General features: G+C 35.1%; 1 protein-coding gene across 1 annotated transcript in view; it reads left to right on the top strand.

The window, feature by feature from the left end:
• Positions 1-1,680: 1,680 nt before the first annotated feature.
• LOC129230584 (solute carrier family 12 member 1-like) overlaps positions 1,681-23,762 on the top strand; it is a 37,526-nt gene continuing 15,444 nt past the window's right edge. Inside the window, exons 1-4 of the mRNA XM_054864989.1 lie at positions 1,681-1,840; positions 14,128-14,301; positions 17,121-17,302; positions 19,670-19,747. Of these exons, the coding sequence (XP_054720964.1) occupies positions 1,819-1,840; positions 14,128-14,301; positions 17,121-17,302; positions 19,670-19,747 (456 nt within the window). The 5' untranslated portion in view covers positions 1,681-1,818. The remainder of the gene's footprint in view (positions 1,841-14,127; positions 14,302-17,120; positions 17,303-19,669; positions 19,748-23,762) is intronic.

Here is a 23,762-nt window from a genome sequence, read left to right on the forward strand (position 1 = left end):
CTTTGCCTGACTTTGAAAAATCGAAGATATGGCACTGAGCAAAGGGACAGCTAAGAACCACTATCTTGCTATACCTTGGCTTGTCCCTCCCAAACGTGAATCCTGGCTACACTCGTGCTACTGAGCGAAAAAAAAACCTGAGTGTGGGGGGGGGGGGGCTTGCAGCAACAAAACCATCTGAACTGAAACCGGGAGAGGGGGATATTTTTTGCAATTTCTGATTTTCGTTACTATTAACTTTTTCGAACTTTATTTATGCAGGGTGTCCGAAAAGTCCTTGACACAGTTTAAAAATTCATAAGGAAGCAATAATTTGTATGAATATGTGGGTTGCATCATAGTTCTTCACAGGTTCAAGAATTTTTTATGACGTTGTAAAAAAATGAAAAAAGAAAAGGAAAAAAGAAAAAAGTATACAAATGGATAATCGCCGAATCGTCACAAGAAATACAAACCTTATTTGAGTTGTTGAATCATTTTTTTTAAATAGAAAGCAATGCTTTGCATTACCAGAGTTTAATGTGTGCACCGTATGCTGCTTGAACCACATCTAAACGGTAGACACATTGAACTCTGGTAATGAAAAGTATTACTTTCTGTTTAATAAAATGACTCTAAACACCTCACAAGTAGTTTTTTTTTCCCCATAATGTGACGATACAGCGATTACCTATGTGTACACTTTTTTCTTTTCTGTTTTTTCTATTTATTTTTTTCCTTTTTTTTTACAATGTCATTAAACATTCTTGAACATATGAAGTATTATGGCGCAAACAGCATATTCATACGACACTTTGTTGCTTTCCTATGAATTTTTAAAATGTCTCAAGGACTTTTCGGATACATTTACTAACCCGCTCACCTACAGTATATATTAAGAGCATTCCGTTGAACAGTTTTCTATTTATTAAAATATTTGCCCTTTGATTTAACTATTGCTCCGCACAGTAGCAAGCAATATAAAAAAAACTTGATTTTTTTTTTTAATTTCAATTCATTTCAGTTCTTTATATTACATAAATAAATTTAATTGTTGGTGTAAAATGTTTCTAACTTTGAACAATATGTATAATTTGCAAAAAAAAAAAAGACAGAATCTTAAATAAATGCTCTTTAATAAGCTCTAATTTTTATGGGGCAATATCTGACTTCTATCCCAATATACAAAAAGCTTGAAAAAAAATTGAATATTAAATTTATCCCTTTGCAATCAAAGTTTCCAGTTATTTGAAAATGTCCTCTTTGTATCTTGTGTTCAAACTCGAAAGTCGACATTAAAAAGAAATCACAAAAGATAAACATAAACGGAAATTTTATTGCTTTTTGCACATCATGGCTAGATCTTTTTCACATAAAAAAGTAATTATGTATGCTCAATGGACTGTCCCCTGCTTTGTGACGTCTACAAGTTACTTTGATTTCATTGGTTCATTGAAATAAATCTACCTGAAATTGATATGAAAAAGCAATAAATACGCCTAGTTCAACTCTTTTCTGTTTGTTCATATTAATGTTGGTATTAGACAAAAATTGTTTTACTTGGTGGTGCAAAAGTTTTCTAACTTTGGTCAATCTCGATGTATGATTTGCAAAAATTATACAAGATCTTACTTAGATGCTCTTTAATATGTGTCGATAGAAGCTCTAATTTTGCTGGGACAATATTTGGCTTTTATCCTTGTTATTTGAAAGTAATTTAGTTGCAGATGTTTTGTTTCCATTATGCGTTTTACTTAGTCTTGTGTTGTCATCAAATGGAAGTGTGAATGAGCAAAAAATTAGCATCAGTGTTTGGAATAAAATTACGCAGGTCAAGAAATGGAGGAAACGAAAAGTACAGGTGAGAAACCTAACATATTTCTTCTGATTTAAAAAAAAAAAAAAAACGCTTGATGATGGTTGAGATTATAGTACAGTGAAACCTGAGTAAGTTGATTACTTGCGGTGCACTACTTTAGTGGTCAACCTAAATAGGTGGTCAACTTACAAAGGTTGATTTTTATGATAATGGCTATTTCTGTGCCTGAAAATAGCGGTCAACTTAAACAGGTGGTCAACTTACAAGGGTGGTCAACTTCACAGGTTTTACTGTATTAAGCTAAAGGTGTTTTTCTCAAATATTTTCTTGCAAGCGAGAGAGTATGAGATTCAGAGCAGCAACAAAGAGAGGCACATTCAAAAACAAAATTGAAAAAAAGAAAAGGTATGAATTAGAGCCAGGCAATGTCGTTCTTTTTAATGATCCGTTCATCAAAGGATCGTTCATTATTTTAACCCGTTCATTAAACTCGTACATTTGAACAACTTCGGTTATTAAAAAAATATATAAGTAACCTTTTTACGAAAGTTACTCACGCACATTGAAAATGCTTCATTAGGTCTGTAATATTTTTTTTAATTAAAAGCAAATATAACTACCAAACATTTAGAAAATATGCGAATCAAAACTTAGTTTAAAAATGGTTGATACTAGTTAAGGTGCACAAAGTACTTAAAGTTCATCTTGTTAAAATATTTCCCGGTGACCGAGTGGCGGCTAGGTAAGACTTGGTACATGGTTTCCAATTCAAAGGTCATAGGTTTGGTTCCATTAATATACAAAATTGGATGATAAAATTTTATTTATTTAAGAATGATGATAAAGTTGAAGTAAAGTTAGAAAATTTCTTTAAAAAAAATCGCTCAATACCGTCCCATAAAACACCTTCAATGTTAAAGAAAAACAAAAATTGAAACTTACGTGAAATATAGTGTATTATTTCTAAATAGAAAGATCTTATCTCCAAGTATGTATCACAAAAGAAAACAAAACAAGAAATATTTGAAAAGTGCTTAAAATGAAAGTTATATCGAATGACATTTGAAAAAAAAATTAAAAATTTAAATAACTGAGAGAGAAATATAAAGTAAATATCACTATTCAAAAGAAAGACCGAACAGTTTTTAGGAGAACGAACTGTACCGTTCATTTTAAGGAGTCTATTTTTTGGGCTCTTTCAATGCATCGGCCAGGCCGATCCATCGGCCAAGTTTCGGATCGCAACCGAAATTTTCACCCCATGGCAGTCACTTATCAAATACTCACTTTGATGAGAGTTTTAAGAATTTTATGCTCTTCAATCAAAATATTTACAGCATGTTGGTCGTACAATTTAGTACAAAAAACGAGGCTCAAATTTAGGGGGCCAACATGGGGACCTGGTGGCCACCAATATCTCTGGATAAAAATTTTCAAAAATTTTTATTCCCGAACAAAAATTGAAAACCTCGATAATTTTCTGATTTTGGTTTACCTTTCTAACTGAACATTAAACAAATAGATACTCGCCTATTCTGATATATAATCTGGCCCTTAGATTACTTTAACTGCAGTAAAAGCTCAATCATAAGAATAGTGCTGGAAATGGTGAATTCAGGGTTTCTGTATTGATTAAAATGCACCAAAAGTCATGCTTTTTCTTTTTCACTTTTAAGCTCGATAAAAAAAGACTAGTTTTTTTCACTGCAATCATTATTTACAATTTTATTGTTCGATGCCTTAAAAAAAAAGTTGCCTGTTTAGTTTTACTTTCACGGTAGATTTATTTTTCTTTATTTATTTTTTAGGAATGAAAAAAAAGGATTATCTTGGATTCATTATTTTGAACCTGCTGTATATTTTTCCTTCAAAGTTACTGCTTTAAAGTATTATTTCTTGCAATCAGTAGGATATAAGTAGGATATATTAATCCATCAAGAAAGTGCAGCGTGTGTGTGTGTGTGTGTGAAGAAGCATTTTTAAAAAATACAATTTTTTTAGAGCGCATAAATAATAGATTTATTCTTCTTTTAACAAAGCAGATCGCAAAAGATCTTTTATCAAAACAAAGTGATTATTGATTTTGCACACACACATGTTTAAAAAGATCAGGGAAAAAAAGAAGCTTAAAGCTATTTTTATTTATTTATTAATTAATTTATTATTATTATTATTATTATTATTATTTTGAAGTAGCCAGTGTTATAAATAATTGAAAATTAATTATTGATGGCTGAACAAGTGTGCCTACACATCATACAAAGGTCTCTAAACATGATATATATTTTGCCTGATTTTAAAAACAAATCAATCTGAGGGTAATGCCGGCCGTTAAGCGCGAAAAATATTAAATTATATTGTCGAAGCATAAATTCACTCTTGCCATTTTGAAACATTCATTTTCTTTACTCATTTATTTATTTATTTTTTTGAAGTGGGAAATGTTCTGAATATTTGAAAATGAATTATTGATTGCTGAACAAGTGTGCCTACACATCATACAAAGGTCTCTAAACATTATATATATTTCGCCTGACTTTAAAAACAAATCGGTCTGAGGGTAATGCCGGCCGTTAAGCATGAAAAATATTAAATTGTATTGTTAAGCATCAAATTTACTCTTGCCATTTTGAAACATTCTTTTTTTATACTTATTTTATGCATTAATCTTGCTATATTTGCTTTTTGTGCCATTTCCAGTTTACTTTCTTGCAAAACTGAAAGAAAAAAAAACTAAAAGAATTAAAAATTGGGGAGTAAGATTTTGCGAAGGGGAAAGTGATACTGATATGGATTAGATTTCAATAAGAACTGGTTATGGCTAAATTTTGGCTCCTGTAAGAGAGTTTCACGTTTTTTAAATCCAGCGCAATTCGTACATTCAATATTGATAATAATAAAATTTCAGCAACGACGACGACTATAAAAATTATTTTGTTCATGATGATAATTATGATGATGATGCAACACTTGTGACATAACGGATTCCAGATAGAAACTGAAGCTTATATTGTTATCGTTCAAAGGGGATGAAGCCGTTCAAAATTTTTAAAACAAGCATTCGTATTGTTACAAATTCTGTAAATAGTAATTATTGTAGGAACGTAACCTGTAAATAGTTTCCCGTAATGAATATACAACCCCTTTTTCATATGGCTAAAGTATGCGACCCCTATTTCCTTTTTGTTTATTGATAAAATTTAATAACGGTCTACTACTTTACAGAAGCGTGTGGAATATTTGAGAAATTTCTTTTCGGTGTCTATATAAGCCGTTAGCGATGGATAAACAGGGAGTTTCGATGGATATTTCGAACTGAGAGCATTTTGCTCTGTTTATTGCGAGGCATTTCGCTGTGTTGTTTTCGTATTTGGAAGTAAATACGTGTGTAAACGTTGAGTTTACGGTGTTGTGTGATAATTGCTTAATTGCTGATGAATAATTTAGCAGTTGTTGAAGATCTTTCCTGTACATAGTGTAAATAAATTTCCTGTGTTTTTATCAAGAACTGTGTCTTCATTTCAAGAAAGTGGAAGTCGCACCGAATCCGTTACAATTTGGCGCCCAACATGGGGCTACTTCAGGACTTTCTTGCAGTAAGTGTGACTTTGGACATTTTTTCATAAAGACTTTTTAAATTTGGACTTTGTTTTTATGGTGATTACTCGCGCAATGGATGAACAATTAAAACAACTTCTGGAAGCAATTAATGCTGCGAAAAGTGACTTGGCTGCAAGTTTTACTGCAAATCAAGAACAATTAAAAAATGATATGGCGGCTAATCAAGAACAATTAAAAAGTGATTTGACTGCAAGTTTTACTGCAAATCAAGAACAATTAAAAAATGACATTGCGGCTAATCAAGAACAATTGAAAAGTGATTTAATGGTACTGAAAAATGATTTAGCTTCTAACCAAGAGGAAATTAAAAACGACCTTACTTCATTAAAGACTGTGATGGAAAACAAATTTAATGAGATAGAGCATCGAGTTGATGCTTTTGATGAAAAATTTGAAACAGTAGAAAACCGTATCGCAACAGTTGAAAATCATGTGGGTGAGAAAATTAAAAAGATGGAAAGGAGATTGGCGATCGCGGAAAGCAGCTCTGTACAGTTTGGCGCTCCCACATCGGTTGCTCGACCGTCCATTAAACTTGCCACATTTGATGGGAAAACTTCGTGGCAGGTTTACAAAACTCAATTCATGATAGTGGCGGAAGCGAACGGATGGGACTCTGCTACCAAGGCCTGCCATCTTGCAGCATCCCTGAGAGGTGACGCAGCGGACATTCTTCAGACCCTTCCGGACAGCCAGCGCCTGGATTTCGCCGCCCTCACATCTGCGTTGGAGCTTCGCTTCGGTGAGAAGTGCCAGAAAGACTTCAGCCGACTCCAGTTGAAGTCCCGTTTCCAGAAAACCGGGGAAACCCTGCAAGAGCTAGCGGCGGACGTCGAGAGACTGTCTCATCTTGCTTTTTGCGACTGTCCTGCGGATGTTCGAGACAACCTGGCACTCAACTACTACATCGACGGGGTTCGAGATCCGGAAATCCAGAAAGCTCTACGGATGGCGGATGTCAAAGACCTGAGTTCTGCTGTTGTGTATGCGATGAAGTTGGAGGCCGCCCAGCAAGCAACCCGCAAGGATCGCCATTCAATCCGCGGCGTGAAAACTGATGAGTCTGATTCCAGGTCGTCCCACCTCGCTGAACTTGAGAGACAACTCGGTGACTTGACAAGATATCTGAGCAGCATAACAGCCCAAAAGAAACAAGAGCAGAAGTGCTGGAAATGCGGTAGTGAAGGACACCTGCGAAGGAGTTGTCCGGCTCGCCAAGCTACGCGAGGGAAGGAAATCACCACCACTAGAGCTCTGCAGATTTCCTCTTCTTGTAGTGGCAGTGACGGACTTTTCATTTACGCACATCAAAATGGGAACCCCTGCAGACTGATTGTCGACACTGGAGCCAATGTGACAATCATTAGGACAGATGTGGCTCGTGAATTTGGATTGAAACTGCGGTGGACATCGCCACGCGTAAGTCTCCAGACTGTGACAGGTGACAAGATCGAGATTGACGGTAAAGTGGACTTGGAAATAGTGTTTGGGAATGCCACCTACCATCATACGGCATTCGTCGCTAATATCACGGACCCCTTCATTCTCGGATTGGACTTTTTGAAGAAATATGACTTCACTCTCGACTTCAAGACTAATGAGCTGCACTCGATGAGAGAAGACATAGCCGTTTTCCCTGCAGAAAGTGATGTAAAATCCGCTCATCAAATAATAGCCCAAACAGATTTATCGATTCCCTCAAGGTCAGAATCATTAATACCTGGCTCCCTTGAAGAAAGCAATAGTTTTCGATTTGGACTCATTGAATACCCTAACCTAAGCAATAGCCTAAAAGGAGTGCTGGTAGCATCTACGCTTGTGGACCTTTCTAAGGATGTAATTCCTGTGAGAGTCGCCAACGTGAGTGAAAGGCCAAGGAATATCCGAAAAGGTGAAGTTTTGGCAACTTGTACTCCAGTAAACTGCATCATTAGAAGAATCAATTCCCCCGAGACTGTGTCTTCCGAGTCCTTGACATCGAAGTTTATTGGGAGTGCGCCGTTATCGAAAGATCAAAGAACTGCTGCGGAACAATTGGTGGACGACTTCAAGCATCTGTTTTCATCTACATCGGAGGATGTGGGCCGGACGAATTTAACGCAGCATAGGATCTACACTGGAGAACACCCCCCTATTAACCAGCATCCAAGACGACTACCGTTCGCCAAGAAGGAAGAGGTTGAGACCCTCCTGAAAGAGATGAAGGAGAATGATGTAATCGAACCCTCATCCAGTCCTTGGGCCTCTCCCATCGTCTTGGTCCGAAAGAAAGATGGCTCCACCAGATTTTGTGTAGATTACCGACGGCTGAATGAAATCACCAAGAAAGACAGTTACCCTCTTCCACGGATAGACGACACCTTGGACACTCTTTCCGGACACAAGTGGTTTTCGACCCTGGACTTGAAGAGCGGCTATTGGCAGGTTGAGATACACCCTGATGACCGAGAAAAGACAGCGTTTACAACTGGACAAGGCTTGTGGCAGTTTAAAGTGATGCCCTTCGGCCTCTGCAATGCACCAGCTACGTTCGAGCGTCTTATGGAGACAGTGTTAAGAGGACTTTCCTACGAATCCTGTCTGGTCTATTTAGACGATATCATCATCGTGGGACGCAGTTTCGAAGAACATCTGGCAAATCTTAGGAAGGTGCTGCAAAAGCTTAAGGAAGCCAATCTGAAGTTAAGCCCGTCCAAATGTAATCTGTTCCGCCGAGAAGTGAACTACCTTGGTCACATCATCTCTTCTGAAGGTGTACAAACCGATCCAGAAAAGGTATCCGCGGTCAAGAGTTGGAGTCGTCCCGAAAACATCCATCAGCTGCGAAGTTTCCTGGGGCTCTGCACGTACTACAGGAAGTTTGTGAAGGGTTTTTCCAACATTGCACGACCTTTGCATAAGCTGACGGAGAGCAAGCAAAAGTTTGAATGGTCCAAAGAATGCGAAGATGCATTTCTACGACTGAAGGAGGCTTTAACATCGACACCTATCCTCGCCTATCCTCAGCCTGAAAAATCCTTCATCCTAGACACTGATGCGAGCCACGAGGGCATCGGAGCTGTTTTATCCCAAGATATTGACGGAAATGAGCATGTCATCGCTTACTGGAGCAAATGCTTATCAAAGTCGGAGCGAAATTACTGCGTCACCAGAAAGGAGTTACTGGCCATAGTGAAAGCTGTAGAACACTTCCATCATTACCTCTACGGCCGAAAATTTCTGCTTCGGACAGATCATGCCTCATTAACTTGGCTTTTGAACTTCAAAAATCCGGAAGGTCAGATAGCCAGATGGATACAGCGGCTCCAGGAATATGACATGGAGATCAAGCATCGAAAAGGGTTATCTCACGGTAATGCTGACGCTTTATCAAGGAGACCCTGTCCTGAGAACTGCCACTATTGTTCCCGAATCGAGAAACAGTATGGAACGACTAGCCCTACTGCCTATCAGGCGACAGTGACTTCAACATCATCAGAACCTGATCCATGGAGTGACGACTAAGTTCGAAAAGATCAACTTGAAGACCCCGACATAAAATCAATTTTGGAATTCATGGAAAGTGACAGTCGGCGACCTAGCTGGCAGGACGTTTCCATCTTCAGTCCTGCAACAAAAAGATACTGGGCTTTATGGAACTCGCTCCATTTACGGAACGGCGTGCTACACCGAAAATGGGAATCTGACGACGGCAAAACATCTAGGTGGCAGTTACTACTTCCCCGATCAAGGATTTCAGATGTTCTGAAAGAAATACATAGTAGTGCGACTGGAGGACATTTTGGTGTCTTGAAAACCCTCAATAAAGTTCGGGAGCGCTTCTTCTGGAGCAAGGCGAAGGATGACGTGGAGAAGTGGTGCCATTCTTGTGACGCCTGTGCTGCTCGTAAAGGACCGAAGAAGAGAAGCAGAGGGAAGCTACATCTGTACAACGTTGGAGCTCCTTTCGAACGAATTGGGATCGACATCCTGGGTCCTCTACCAAGAACTACTGATGGGAACAAATACATTCTTGTTTCCATGGACTACTTCACCAAATGGCCGGAAGCATATCCCATTCCAGATCAAGAGGCTACCACCGTAGCAGAGACTCTAGTCCAACATTGGATCTCGAGATACGGAACACCTTTGCAGATTCATTCCGATCAAAGGAGGAATTTCATCTCTGCTGTGTTTAAGGGCCTATGTCAAATTTTCGGAATTGAGAAAACTAGGACAACACCACTACACCCACAATCGGACGGCATGGTGGAGAGATTTAACCGCACAATCCTGAATAATCTCTCGCTTATGGTATCCAGAAATCAACAGGATTGGGACAAGAAGCTACCTTTGTTCCTGCTGGCCTACCGCAGTGCTGTCCACGAGACTACCGGATATGCCCCATCTCAGATGCTCTTCGGAAGAGAGCTTCGGCTACCTTGTGATCTCGTCTTCGGTCGTCCTCCGGATGCGCCTGCATCGCCTGAGGAGTACATCCAGGATCTCCAGGCCCGGTTGGAAGACGTTCATAACTTCGCACGAGAGCGAATCAACATCGCGGCGGAGAAGATGAAGACCCGATACGACACAAGGTCTACTGGACATGAATTCAACGAAGGCGACAAGGTTTGGTTATGGAATCCCATCCGACGGAAAGGTCTTTCACCCAAGTTGCAGTCGCATTGGGATGGACCCTACAAAGTCCTTAACCGACTGAATGACGTCGTAGTGAGGATCCAAAAATCACCTAATGCAAAACCTAGGGTTGTACATTATGATCGGTTAGCCCCATACTATGGCCATAGTTCATGAGTATTACGTAAACAACCATGGTTGATAACATAAAAGTTGTAGATAATTTTTGTTTTTGATGTTTAGTAATATTTCTTGTTATTATTTTGTTTTCTGTATCTGTTAGTTATTAATTAATGTGTATATTTGTAAACTTGTGATAGAAGTTTGGCACCCTTTCTGGGGATTGTACTGCCCGGGTCGTGCAGTCCTTAGGAAGGGGGCAATGTTACAAATTCTGTAAATAGTAATTATTGTAGGAACGTAACCTGTAAATAGTTTCCCGTAATGAATATACAACCCCTTTTTCATATGGCTAAAGTATGCGACCCCTATTTCCTTTTTGTTTATTGATAAAATTTAATAACGGTCTACTACTTTACAGAAGCGTGTGGAATATTTGAGAAATTTCTTTTCGGTGTCTATATAAGCCGTTAGCGATGGATAAACAGGGAGTTTCGATGGATATTTCGAACTGAGAGCATTTTGCTCTGTTTATTGCGAGGCATTTCGCTGTGTTGTTTTCGTATTTGGAAGTAAATACGTGTGTAAACGTTGAGTTTACGGTGTTGTGTAATAATTGCTTAGTTGCTGATGAATAATTTAGCAGTTGTTGAAGATCTTTCCTGTACATAGTGTAAATAAATTTCCTGTGTTTTTATCAAGAACTGTGTCTTCATTTCAAGAAAGTGGAAGTCGCACCGAATCCGTTACAGTATGAAATTTAGATGAAAGTTCTGTGTCGGTCAATACAACACAATTCATTTTCCACGGGTTTATTTTACGCGGATTTGATCATACACGGTTTAAGATTTGACTCCTTTGTTTAGTTTCACGCGGATGAGTAATGATTTTACGCGGAGGTAGCAATGCAAACAAAAAATTTTCCCCTCCTTCAAAATTCAAACCCCAGAAATTGTTGAGAACACTCTATGAATTTTAGTCAATCAGTATTTTTACATGCTTTTAAACAAGCTTGGGTCACTGAAAACATTCTTTTGTGATAACTTCTAAAAAGAAAAAGGTCTGGAGCTAAAGTTGTTAGACTCACACAAGTCGAAGCTTTTAGAGGAGACAAAGGAGAGCGAAACCATTGATTATACTGACATCGATGACGCAATCAGAACATTTCACATTGAAAGTTTTGAGGCTTTCCTTGACAACAGCAAATGATCTTTTCGATTTGTTTGGGAAAGAATGAATGGAAAGGAAGCGAGAGAAATCAAGAATGTGCGTTAATGCCCTGCCAAGAAAAGCAGCGTAAAATGATTAATAACCAGGGCCGTTACCAGACTTCTGTTTCGGGCAGGGTTTTTGCCAAGCACATTGCTCGTGAAATCTATATGATCAGTAACATTTAATTTCATTCGCACATCATATTAATTTTTGTTACATTGGGTTATTTAAAAGGAGGCGGGGGGGGGGAGATGTGCTGCTTTAAGGACGTGCAAATGTAAAAGATGACGCAACTATTAAATGAAGAAATCAAATCTGAGAGAAGCACTTGTAGGGTTTGGCACTTTCAAATTTAAAGAATTTTGATTTTATTAATTAGCACTAGCTATTCAAAATCTGAAAGAAAATTCTGTATTGTTTTGTTAGAAATGATGTTTGCAATAACTACAGTAAAAATAAATATTTCAGATAAAGCACTGAGTTTGTACAATTCTTCAATAATAATATAAGTTTAGAAATAGAATTGAAGAGTTTCAAAAAAGATATACAAAGAAATAAAAATTAAAACAGTAGTAATATTTTTTTTTTTTTTTTGCGAAAAAAATATTTTTTAAAAACATTTTTTTGGGATAGTATTGAAAAGTTTCGGAATGGGTTTGAACCCTAAAAACCGAAAAATGGCCCTGTTAATTACCGCCAACAGACTCATAAACCATTATTACTTTAAAAACGTTTATTCATGTTTTCTTTAAAACAAACCTGTTTCCCGCAGGGGCGGGTACAGTAATATCCTTCAGAGGGGGTTCGGAAATAGAATAGCGCATCCCCTATCCCCCTGAATACAATGTTTTAAACGAAAGTTTTCGTGATTTTATTTTTAAATATTTCTGTTTGGATTACTTAAGGTTTTTTTAATCTACTTTTAGGTTTAGGTACATAAATAGTGTGCACTAATATGCTTTGAACGTGAAAGTAAAATATCTTTAAAGTTTCAAGCGAATTAAATACTAAACCCAATATAATATTACCGAGATGCAATAAAATGAACGGTTTTAATTAAGAACATTGTCATAATGATTATAACACGAGAGCATGGTTATTAAATGAATTCATACCTCATTTGAGTTTCTATGAATTAATTAATATTTTAACTATAAAATGGTATGTAATTCAGAAAAAATCATAGCTTCATAATACATAAGTTTTCTTGAAGAATTCAGAAGTTCAGGTTCGGATCTTCATATACGTAGGCCCCACTGAGGGGCCCACGGCCCATGAAACAAGAAATTAATAAATAAATAAATCAAATAAAATAAATAAATAAATAAATAAAATAAAATGAACCTATACTCAAATTTTAAAAGTTTAAAATATTTTTTTAATATTTAGGCAAAAATTTGGGGAAAATTAGAAATCTAACTCATATTATGCATCAAGAACAACAGCGAATCTTAATTTATAGGAGCCGCCACTGAAATTACAAGATTTTTTGAATCTCGGGAGAGGGAAGCAATGTAAAAAGTTACGATATACTTATTTCCTTTCCTGACATAATTTATTAATAAAATAAGTTTTCAAAAATCAGGATTAAAAACCCTACATAACTATCTAGAAACGTTTAAACAGAGGCAAGTTAAAAACCTTAAAATAATAATGATAATTAATACATCAAGAGATAAAACAAATGAATTCAAAATACAGGAATAAAATAAACAATCACTCTTTTAAAAATTCATTATTGGGGGGGGGGGGGGGGGATTAGGGGCCCTGCTGAATTTTTGCAGGGGAGGGGGCAAAATGTATAGATCAGGGCCTGTAGAAATTATTTCTTTGCGAATTTCAAATCAGTTAGTGATTTGTTTTTAAAGTCATGATACAGTTGAGGTGACATTTTGATACTACTTGCTGTTTCAATTAAAATCATGGTTTTGCAAAGAAACTACCAGGTGATTTCTTTCATTTTGCATAAGCTTAAAAAGAAATCTATTATTTCGCAAATAGCTTCCTAGATCGAAATGACTTTTTTAAGCACTGCTACACATTTTTTTAAACTGTTAATTATTGATTTCATCAGAGAAGAATTAATGGACGAACCGCGGTATTACGTTCCCTTGAATTCGAAACCAATTGAATAAAAATGCTTTTTTTAATTCAAAATACACTGTGTGTGTTTTGTGTTCTCTTTTAATAAGTATAAAAACATATTTATGCTATAAAGAAGTCAATCAAAAATAATAAATAAAATAGTTCAATTAATTTATCCTTTGGGAGGGGCTGCCCCCCCCCCTGAAAAAAAATCTGCTACTGCACATCGGGCATATGTATTGAAATATAATTACACATTCTGTTTATTATATGTTCATCTACCACTAGAAGGAAGTAATTTTTTAATCTCTCGAACAAAACCCATATTTTAACACTAATATTAAATCCTAATTTAGGCGGAATTTTCGTGGAACGTTACCTAAGCGTAAAACGTGGATCTACTATAGTTTCGTTTTGTATTACATGCCGACTAAAATGATCTCAACTTTTTATTCACATTGAACTTTTATTTCCAAGGTTAAATTAAAATCATTTTGCGCTTCTTAAAATTTTAATCATTCCTGCTATCGCAAGTTACCATTTTTGGCGAAATTATTTTCTCTTGATTTCTACGGTTTATCACGCAATGTATTCATTTTTGTAAATTTATTAAATTAGTTAAATCATATTCATTAACTAACAATGTTAATTTAAGATTTTTTTCTATTTTACAGGAAATAGGTTTAAGGTCAGCGCTGTTGGCTACGAAAATACAGCGTTTGAGAACGGAGACGATGGCAATAATATTCTTGAGGTAAAACCAGCTCGTCGCTCGAGTAGTTTTTTAGGAGACTTCTTAATGGGGAGAAGGCGCTCTTCGACCATGTATGGTACTGATGCCCTGGACGGTACGAAATTAAGACTTGAATATTTTTTTCCTTTCCTTTCTCTTTTCTTTCTTTTTCTTTTTTGAGCAATCACGATTGCTTATTGTTCTCATTTGACAGTCCTTGACGTTGTGGTTCCTTTTTCAGCTTGGACCAGCAGCACCACCGCCCACCGGCGGCGGCACGGCTACTCTGGTCCTGAGCACTGTCCCTCGGAATCCACTTCTGCTGGGTGGTGGCGTCCATGTCCTACACATGCATGCTCATACACCCTCGCCTACACTCGCGCGCCTTTACACACATACACAGGCCTACGTGCACACACTTAAGCCTGCACACACACAACTATACACACATAACCACCCAGGAGGAGGGACATGCTTGGGGGGGGGGAGCTATTTCTAGAAACAATAACTCTAATGAGTAGGTTCTTGTCGCAACTCGTGATTGCGAAAAACATAATTTGAATTCAAAGTTTCTGAATTCAAATTAGAGTTGATTAAAGGAAGAGGGTCACAGGTTTTTTTTTTTTTTTTTTTGATATAAAATTTTTAAATCTTCCGTAATAGTATTTTTTTTATTCATTATTACTAAGTAGTGCAAATATTTCACAGCAGTAATTGCCTTCTTTGAGTTTGACTTTTGTACTTTTCGGCTTAGAGATCGGCCTCAGTCTGATTTAAATATCAATGGTCCTTTTTTGGCTTCATCTTATTACATTATGTTTTACAATATTTCCAATCACTGTCTGAAAAAATTAGGCTATGGTAACCTGATCATTAACTGGAGGATCCCGGGATCGAAGATAAGACCGGTTGAAGATTCTTCGTATTTGCTAATGGTGACTGAGGCATGTTCAATATACTCATGGTCACAAAGTGCGGCAAGTTCGTATTCTAAATCAATACCTCTGGGGGAGTTGGATCAGGAGTTGTTCGGTTCCCGGTCTGAATCGAAAAAACAGAATTCTCTTTAGGGCCCCATCCACATGTGTAGTGGGATCCTGGAGTTTAGTGTGGTGTTAGAAAAAGTTTAACTAGTCCATAAACTTTGGAAATAGACTTTGATCGTTGCTATTTTAAGATACTTGCATTAAGACGTTCAATAAATTGTTATTATAAACATGATTAAAGTTAATTTGTTGAAATCGCTCAAACCTATTCCTTCCTATCCATTAAAGTAGTTTCTTCTTTCTAACGCTATAGAGCGTCTTAATGTGGCAATTTTTTTAGTAGAATTAAAAACTTCTGTCAAATCACCACGTGTTATGAGTTTTTAAATGTATGTTAGTCGCTCTCAAAGTAAAGTTTTGAAATAAAGAGGAAGTTTTAGTTTACTGTTCAAAAATAACCTTTTGAGGAATAGTAACAACCCACATAAATCAATATCTACCGTGACTGCATAGCACTCGAATACATACTAGTAAAAAAGAGCAAAAAATGCTTCCAAAATAAGTTAAGTGAATTAAAATACCATATAGTACATTAAGCCTCAGAAATATTAGAAAATAACGTTTGAAAAAGACAAAAATAATTAGAGCTTTTATTTACTTGAAATATGCAAAATGATTTCATTTAAATTCATTCTAAACGGAACGAATACTGAGCAACTTAGTCCGATCTATGTGTGAATAATTACTGTACTAGACAGATAATTACCGTAAGTGGGGTAAGTTTGTAACTTATGGAGTGACATTGTGAGATGTGAATTTTTTGACCAGTTTGAATATCGCTCCACTTTTGTGCTGCTAGAGGTTTTAGGACAATCGTGTGGGGGTCAAATTCTTTAAGGGAGTTTCTAGAACTTCCACTTTGGGAAAAGCACAGAAAACAGTTTCCGAACTCTCTTTTTCTTAACATAATCGAAGATAGTTTAAAACTGCACTTCTGGAACCGTAGTTTCGAAAAATTAGCAGAGAAAAGTGCTTGAACCTCATTCCTTCATCTCACGTTGCCAAAGTTGTTTTAAAATAGCGTTTTTAAGACTTCAACTTAGAAAAATGTGCGACGGAAGACCCCCGAACCTCTACTCACCCTATCATCCCGAATGATAAAACTCCATTCTTAGAGCCCCAATTTCGAAATATTTCGGGTAGATAGTTGCGAACCTCATCCCTTCTCTTTATATAATCAAAGATGGCTCGCAATTGCATTTTTAGTACTTCAATTCCGAAGTATTTCCAGTTAAACTCAACGCTTTTTAGCATTGTTCCCTTAAATTTATCGAAGATTGTCTAAGAAACACTTTTGGAACACCAATGTAGAAAAATTGCCGGTAAAGTCTCTCAAGGGTGGAGCGATCGCGTCTCCAATGAATCTGGATATGTGTTGGTTACACAATTGTTCCTAGTGTCAAGCAAAAAATGAGCAAAATATTTAAAATACTAGTCAAAAAGTTTACACTTCACAATGTTACTCCGCTATTGTCTGTTTTTCATGAGAAGGCACTTCGCCACACCCCCTTGAGCGCAAAAATCCATTTTACGCGGGGGTGATCGGTACGCAATCCACGCGCTTCTAAAGGAGACAACCAGACAACCTTAACTTGGACGTGCATTTCGATGTGCAAAAAGTCTTAGTGTCCTTTACATCACTTGCTTCACTTTGTTTGTTGGCAGTTTAGATATTCTTACATTTTAAAAACTGCCGCTTTTTCAACAAAATGCTATGATCCGAGTATACCTTCTGCCAAAAACAGCGAAATAGAATCATCGGATACCAAGTGACGAGGGAGAAGTCAAGTGTCTTCTTGTGAAAAACGGACAATAATCAGTGTCTCTCCGCTTACGGTACTTAATTTCTACTTTCAAGCAGTTATAACATTTTGTTTCATTCGCTTAGGTAATCTTGGCAGAAAAAGTCGTAAGCATTCAATTTTTATAGACTTTTTCAAAGATCCCGCCAACAGCATTATGGATTATGGCCACGAAGCTGCTCCACGATTGGAAAGTTATAGGAATTCTCTCACAGTGAACCAGTATATGGTCAGGCCGACGCTTGATCAGCTTCACCAAGCACAGCAAGTAATGCACAAATAATATATATTAACGCTGTTTTTTATAAAAATATTTTTAATTAAAGAAGTTTAACTAGAAACCTTTTCCATCTCTATCGTGGATCGGAAATTAAGAAACGTAAGTACGGTCATCGCTTATAAACTCAAACCTGTTTTTGTGCGGTAGATAGGAACCGCATAAAAAAATCGTATAAAACAAGATTGTTCGAAACTTCAGGAGTAGCTTCAAAGAGTTGTTTTCGCAACACCAGTAAAAAAAATTTTTTTTAAGTGGTGGATAGAGGGACCGCATAAAAAAAGTTTCACATTGAAAATACCCCCCCCCCCCCCCAAAAAAAAAAAATTTAAAAATAATCTTTAAACGAAATCAAAACAAACCAAGTGATGCTAGTTTTTGCCGAGTAGTCGGACGAAAGTTCCTGAAAAAGGAAACTTTCGGGAGGTCACAGTAACTTCTCATTAGAACCCCTATAACTGGACCCCTTACTTTTCATCGGGGTGCCTATGCTGTCACTTGAAGATACTTCCTCGCACTCGTTTTAAAAATAATTTCGTCAATTGAATCCCAATCTGATTGAAATTTTAACTACACCGCACAAAAAAAAAAAGAAAAAAGAAAAAAAAAATCCGCACACAAAAAAAAAAAAAAAAAAAAAAAAAAAATCGCATAAGAAAAAAAAAAAAAAAAAAAAAGACCGCATAAAAACAGGTTTGGGTGTAATGTTTTTAGTTAATACTAACTTTCATTAACTAATTCTTTCTTTTTACTTACACTGAAAAAATTCTAGTAGAATTGGCAGTTTCAAATCGTTATTTGGGGTAATCACGCAAAATCATTGAAAATACATTAAACTGCTATAAAGGAAATTGTTTTTTAACAAAATCTACGCGTAATGGTTAAAACTTTCAGTTCCAGAATTTTACTGTATTTTCTGAGTGGTTGCACTGGCAAGTCATATAAAAATTTAAAAGTGCCCTGGACGGTGCTAGGTGATAACTTTTTAGGGAATTTTTTAATGTAAAGTTAAAGTACCTAGGGGCTATTGCTGAACTAAAGGCTGAAAACAATTTAATTAGTGAAAAACTAGGAAGTACTATATTTTAAATTTGATTATCCATTATCATTTAAGTGTTTACATCCTAGAGGATCCAAATCATAGTACTTTATTGCTTTTAATAAATTAAAAAACTGATATCAGCTTTAAGTTTTGCTACAGAGACATATACTTCTGCATTACATGAGTAATGCCGGCTATTCACGTTGAGAATTAAATTAATCTGTTAGCTGACTTTTATCCACGGCTCCGCTAGATTTGATGTAGATTTTGTTCATTAATTCAGGTAGTTGGCCATCAGATGCAGAACAGTTACAAAAGACGAAAAACTACAACATTTCAATTAGGATTGTGTTGGAATAGTAAAGAAGTTAGTTGGGGCAATGCTTAAAAATGCCCATTCGAATAACGTCAACATTTCGAATATAAAGTCTTTTCCTTCAAATCTCGATCCCCAACAGATTGAGTTTGGCGTTGTGAGCGGGCTTTCTCAATTGTTGTCTCAATAGTTCTCTGCCGAAGAAAGGAACGGAGATCCTACGAGGCATGTTCCTTTTGAATAAATTAGGAGGCATATAAGTGAAATACTAAAATTGATGTAAGACTAAAGGCAACAGTCCCAAAATAGCATCAGTAGTTGCCACGAATCCTAATTCGAATACAGTTTCTGAAAAGCCCCTTTAGAGTGAGAACATCAGGACTTTAAAGTCCCTTTATGTGGGAACACCAGTTCATAATGGCGTATTCGGTTCCATTAAAAATATTTGGAGTAAGTGTAAGCGTTTCTAAAAATTCTCATTTAAATGAGGACAATAGTAAAGGAAGCTTTACATAAGAGGAACAAAATCCCCATTAGAATAATGATATTAGTGTGTGAAAATCTCCAACACAATAAGAGTAAAAGTTTTCCAATATCGTCAACCACCCTCTGAAAATCTCCGTCTGGAATAGCTCTGAAAATCTTCATCAGAAAATGACACACAACATTTAAAAAAAAAGCACATTCAAAATAAAGACAATATTTCCCATTGTCGCACTTACCTAAGGACATAATAAGTTCCACAAACTCCTAACAAACATTATTAATCCTTAAAAACACAAAGAACATTAAACGTTTCATAAAAATTTATGCTTTTAGTGTTAACCGGCACGCCTTTTGATTACCAGCGTTCTTACTGCTTTTTTTATGCACATCTTTCTAAGCAAAGAAAGAGTTTTAGTTCGAGCTCGAGGCCAAGCTCAGTGCTAAAACATTCATGTATAGAAAAATGATACTTGACTGAATTGTAACATAGTAATAATAAATTTGTTTGTTTCAGGATAATAAACCAGCATTAACATCTGGAAAAGGGCAAAGCACTGGAGCCGTCAAATTTGGATGGGTCAAAGGCGTTTATGTAAGCAAAAGAAATTGATTTCACTTTCTATCGAAGCAGAACCAAACGTTTCACAGTCATTTGGAGAAACTTTTAACAATAAGATTCACTTTGAACAACTTCGTATTTTTTGATATGTTTGACTTAAAAAGGAGACTGTAAAAGGCTCAATGTTGCACTCTGCTGGCAAGGTTTTTGAATCAGTTTTCTGCTTTTCATTTTACAAAATAAGTTGGCAACACTTTTTTTTTTATTAAATACGTCATCCTTTTGTACACATTCAACAATGTTAAATTTCACAAATTATGGGATGACGTACGAGAAAATTTAACAATACTCCACACTGATAAACAATTTTGATATATACAGAAGAAAATAATTTTGTTCAATAAGAAAGAATATATATAAATATTTACATTAAGATAAATAAAAATAAATAAATAAATAAAAATAGATGAAAGCAAAAAAAAATAAATAAATAAAAAAAAATAAAATATTTAAAAAAAATAATTATATAAATAAATAAAAAAAATAAATAAAAATAAAAATAAAAAAAAATCAATAAATAAATAATAAAAATAATAATTTTAAAAAATTAATTAAAATGCTTAATGCCTATATATTAAAAAAAATAAAAAAAAATAAAAATAAAAAAAATAAAAAAAAAATAAAAAAAGTAAAAAAAAAAAAATTATCCAAAGAGAAAATGTTCGTGGTCAATTAGAAATGTAATAAGATCTGTAATTTTCTTTTTTGCTGCAGGAAACGAATAATAGTTTTTTAAGTCTTGAGTCCAATTGCCAGAAGAACGAAGATGGAATGAAGAAGTGTGAATGCAATGTTGTATGTAATGTTGAGGATTTCCAATTGATTTGCATCTGCAGAGGTCACTATTTCTAATATGGAATCTTTTTAAGTATGAAGGGAAAGGGCCATGGCCAGTAAAGAAAAAAATTTCATGTCTATTTAAATTCAAAGGAGTAAGTTTAACTTTCGGACGGATTTTGTAGATTAGTCTTCCTGTTATGTCTTGTTCCCATCGTTCTTGCCAATCATTCAGTAGATCTTGTAATAATTTATGCTTTGCAAAACTTCTTGGAAATGGCAAAGGATGCTGTTTTGTTGGTACTAAGAGTCCATTTGCTGTTTGGTTTGCGAGAAAATCGGCTCTATTGTTTCCAGTAGAGGTTGAATGACCTTTAATCCGAGAAATTTTGATATTATCATGATTTATTAGTTGTTGTTGGATTTCAGCTATTAAAGAGTTTGTTGGGTTTAGATTACCAATTGATTTAATGACTGATTGGCTGTCACTGTACATAATTGATGGTAAGTTATTGTGGGTTACAGCATGATCTATTGCTTCTTTTATTGCTAACGCTTCTGCTTGAAAAATAGAGTTGGAGACATTTAGAAGAAATGTGGTTTCGTCAGTTGGAGTTGTGTTATTTAAAATAAGGAAAGCTGCCGTTGTAGCTTGTTTTGTTTTCGAGCCATCTGTGAAGTAACGGAAGGAAGAAATATTAGTGCTTGAATTTTCCAAATTTGGTGAGTTTATTTGTAATGAAGATGTTAATGAAACACTGGGATGAAATAAAATTGTTTTGATTTTCTTTTCAAAGGAAGACGCTCGAAGAATTCCAAAACATGTGACAACGTCCTTATTAAGTCTGAGTAATGTTCCCATTTTTGCTTCGTAGGAAATTTGAATATCTAAAGGAGGTATACCGGTGATTATTTGTAAAGAACTATTTGCTGTTGTTGCATAAGCTCCTGTTAAATGTAATAACAAAGGACGTTGTAATTTCAAAAGATTTAAATTCAATCTTGTAGTTGGATTGCTTGCCCAAATTGGAGATGCATAAGCTATTATTCTGAGAAAAACAGAATCATATAAGCGAGCTCTGAAACGAATATTGTAGCCCCAATATTTTCCTGCCAGGCGTCTTAAATGTTGTAAATAATTGGTTGATTTGGTCTTTAGGTGTTGTATATGTGGTAAGAATGAAAGGTTTTCATCAAGAATGATTCCTAGATACTTTAAAGTCCTTACTCTTTTAATTTTTTCAGTCCCATATTTAATATTTTGATTCTTAGTTTTTCTTCTAAAAAGTAATAAACGATTTATCTGTTGAGACTTTCAAATTATAATAATCTGCCCATTTTTTGAATTGTATTAAAGCTGAGTTTGCTTCATCTCCCATGCTCTTTATTGTTTCTTTAACAACGCCAATCACAAAGTCATCTGCAAATGCTTGAATAAAAACTCCTCTTGGCATTGAAGTGTGTAGAATATCTTCTGCTATTAATGACCACAAAAACGGACCGCTGCAAGATCCTTGTGGGACGCCTATCATTTGATTATGAATTACAAATTCATTATTAGAATCCATTATTAATTTTCTGTTTTCAAGCAGACTGTGAAGGAATTTTTTCAAAATATTAGGACACTGTAATTGAGAAATTTTGTTATGGAGTTGTGGATGTGGAATGCTATCAAAAGCTCTTTGAATGTCTAAGGAAATTATTAATTTATGACCTGTTATATTATAATCAAGAAGATTTTCCCAAATATTTTGTAAAGCATCCTCTGTTGAATATCCTTTTTTGAAACCAAATTGATTTTTTGGAGAAAAATTTTGATAATAAAATTGAACTCTTTTAACAACTATTCTTTCTAAAAGTTTTCCTAATGTTGGTAAAAGTGTTATAGGACGATATGAAAAAACATCTTTAATATATTTACCTTGTTTGAGAAATAAAATCAATTTTCCAATTTTAAAAACATCTGGAAAATAAGAAAGCTTAAGGCATTTGTTATAAAAGCAATGTAGTAGTTGTGGTAGTTTTTCAAAGATTAGTTTAACTATTGCGTAATCTATTGAATCTAATCCGGGTGCTTTTTTACTATTACAAGAATTCAAAGAATTTTTAATTTCTTCAATTGAAATTTCTGGTTCAACATTTGAAAGATCATTGAAAGATGAATATGTAGTTGTTGAGATCTGGCAGTTAGATAACGGATTTCTTTGCGGTATTGGATAAAGTTCATTTAAAATGAATTCCAAATTTTCTTTTTGCGTAGCTCCGTCATTAAAAATTGGCAAAGTAGTTGGACGCTTAATTTTTTCAAAACAGGATTTATAAGCTTTACCAAATGGATCAGATGCTTGCTTGCAAAAATTGCGCCAACTTTCTGTCTTTTGTTTTTTGATGTTTCGGAAATATTGGGCTCTGGCTTTTTTGTATTCAATTTTGACTCTAACATTTTCTTCTGGTGTTGGCTGCTTCTTCAATTTTCTTTTTAATCTATTAAGATTTGTTTTTTCTTTTTGTAGATCATTATTCCACCATTTTACTTCAAATTTGTTTGAAATATCTTTAATTTTAAACGAATTGTTGCAACAATTCTGAATAGTAGTAATAAAATTATTTGAGAATTTATTAAGTTCAAATGGTGTTAAAATATTCTGGCAAGAATTAATGAATGGTGTTAATTTTCCTGAAATCTCTTTTTCAAAGTTTTTAATTCCTTTAGATGTGATTTTATAACGTTTAATTGCATAAGTCGAAAGCTCTTTTTGAAATTTAAGTGAAATAAATTTATGGTCACTTAGGGAATCTACATTATCTATAACATTCCACTGGTAATTATCATTTTGAATTAAATTTCCTTTAATAAATGTTAAATCAGGCCAGCCATTTCCATTTTCATGTTCAAAAGTTGGTGAGTCATATGAACTATTTATTAATTGCAAGTCATTTGCTTGGTAAAAATTTATTACTCTTCTTCCTCTTGGATCTTCACCAGCATATCCCCAAGATTTACTTCTACTATTGAAATCACCCATAATTATAATATTTTTATTTGAAATATTTCTCAAAAGACTTTCGAGATTACGTAGAGGGATTCTAACATCTTCTGTTGGTGTTATATAAACTGAAATAATAACAATTGAATCTTCCTTGAAATCAGCTGATATTGCTATATGGTTTTCTTTTTGGTCTATTTGAGAAACTATTATATTTGAGTCAG

This window comes from Uloborus diversus, chromosome 9, assembly GCF_026930045.1.
Source record: "Uloborus diversus isolate 005 chromosome 9, Udiv.v.3.1, whole genome shotgun sequence".
Lineage (NCBI taxonomy): Eukaryota > Metazoa > Arthropoda > Arachnida > Araneae > Uloboridae > Uloborus > Uloborus diversus.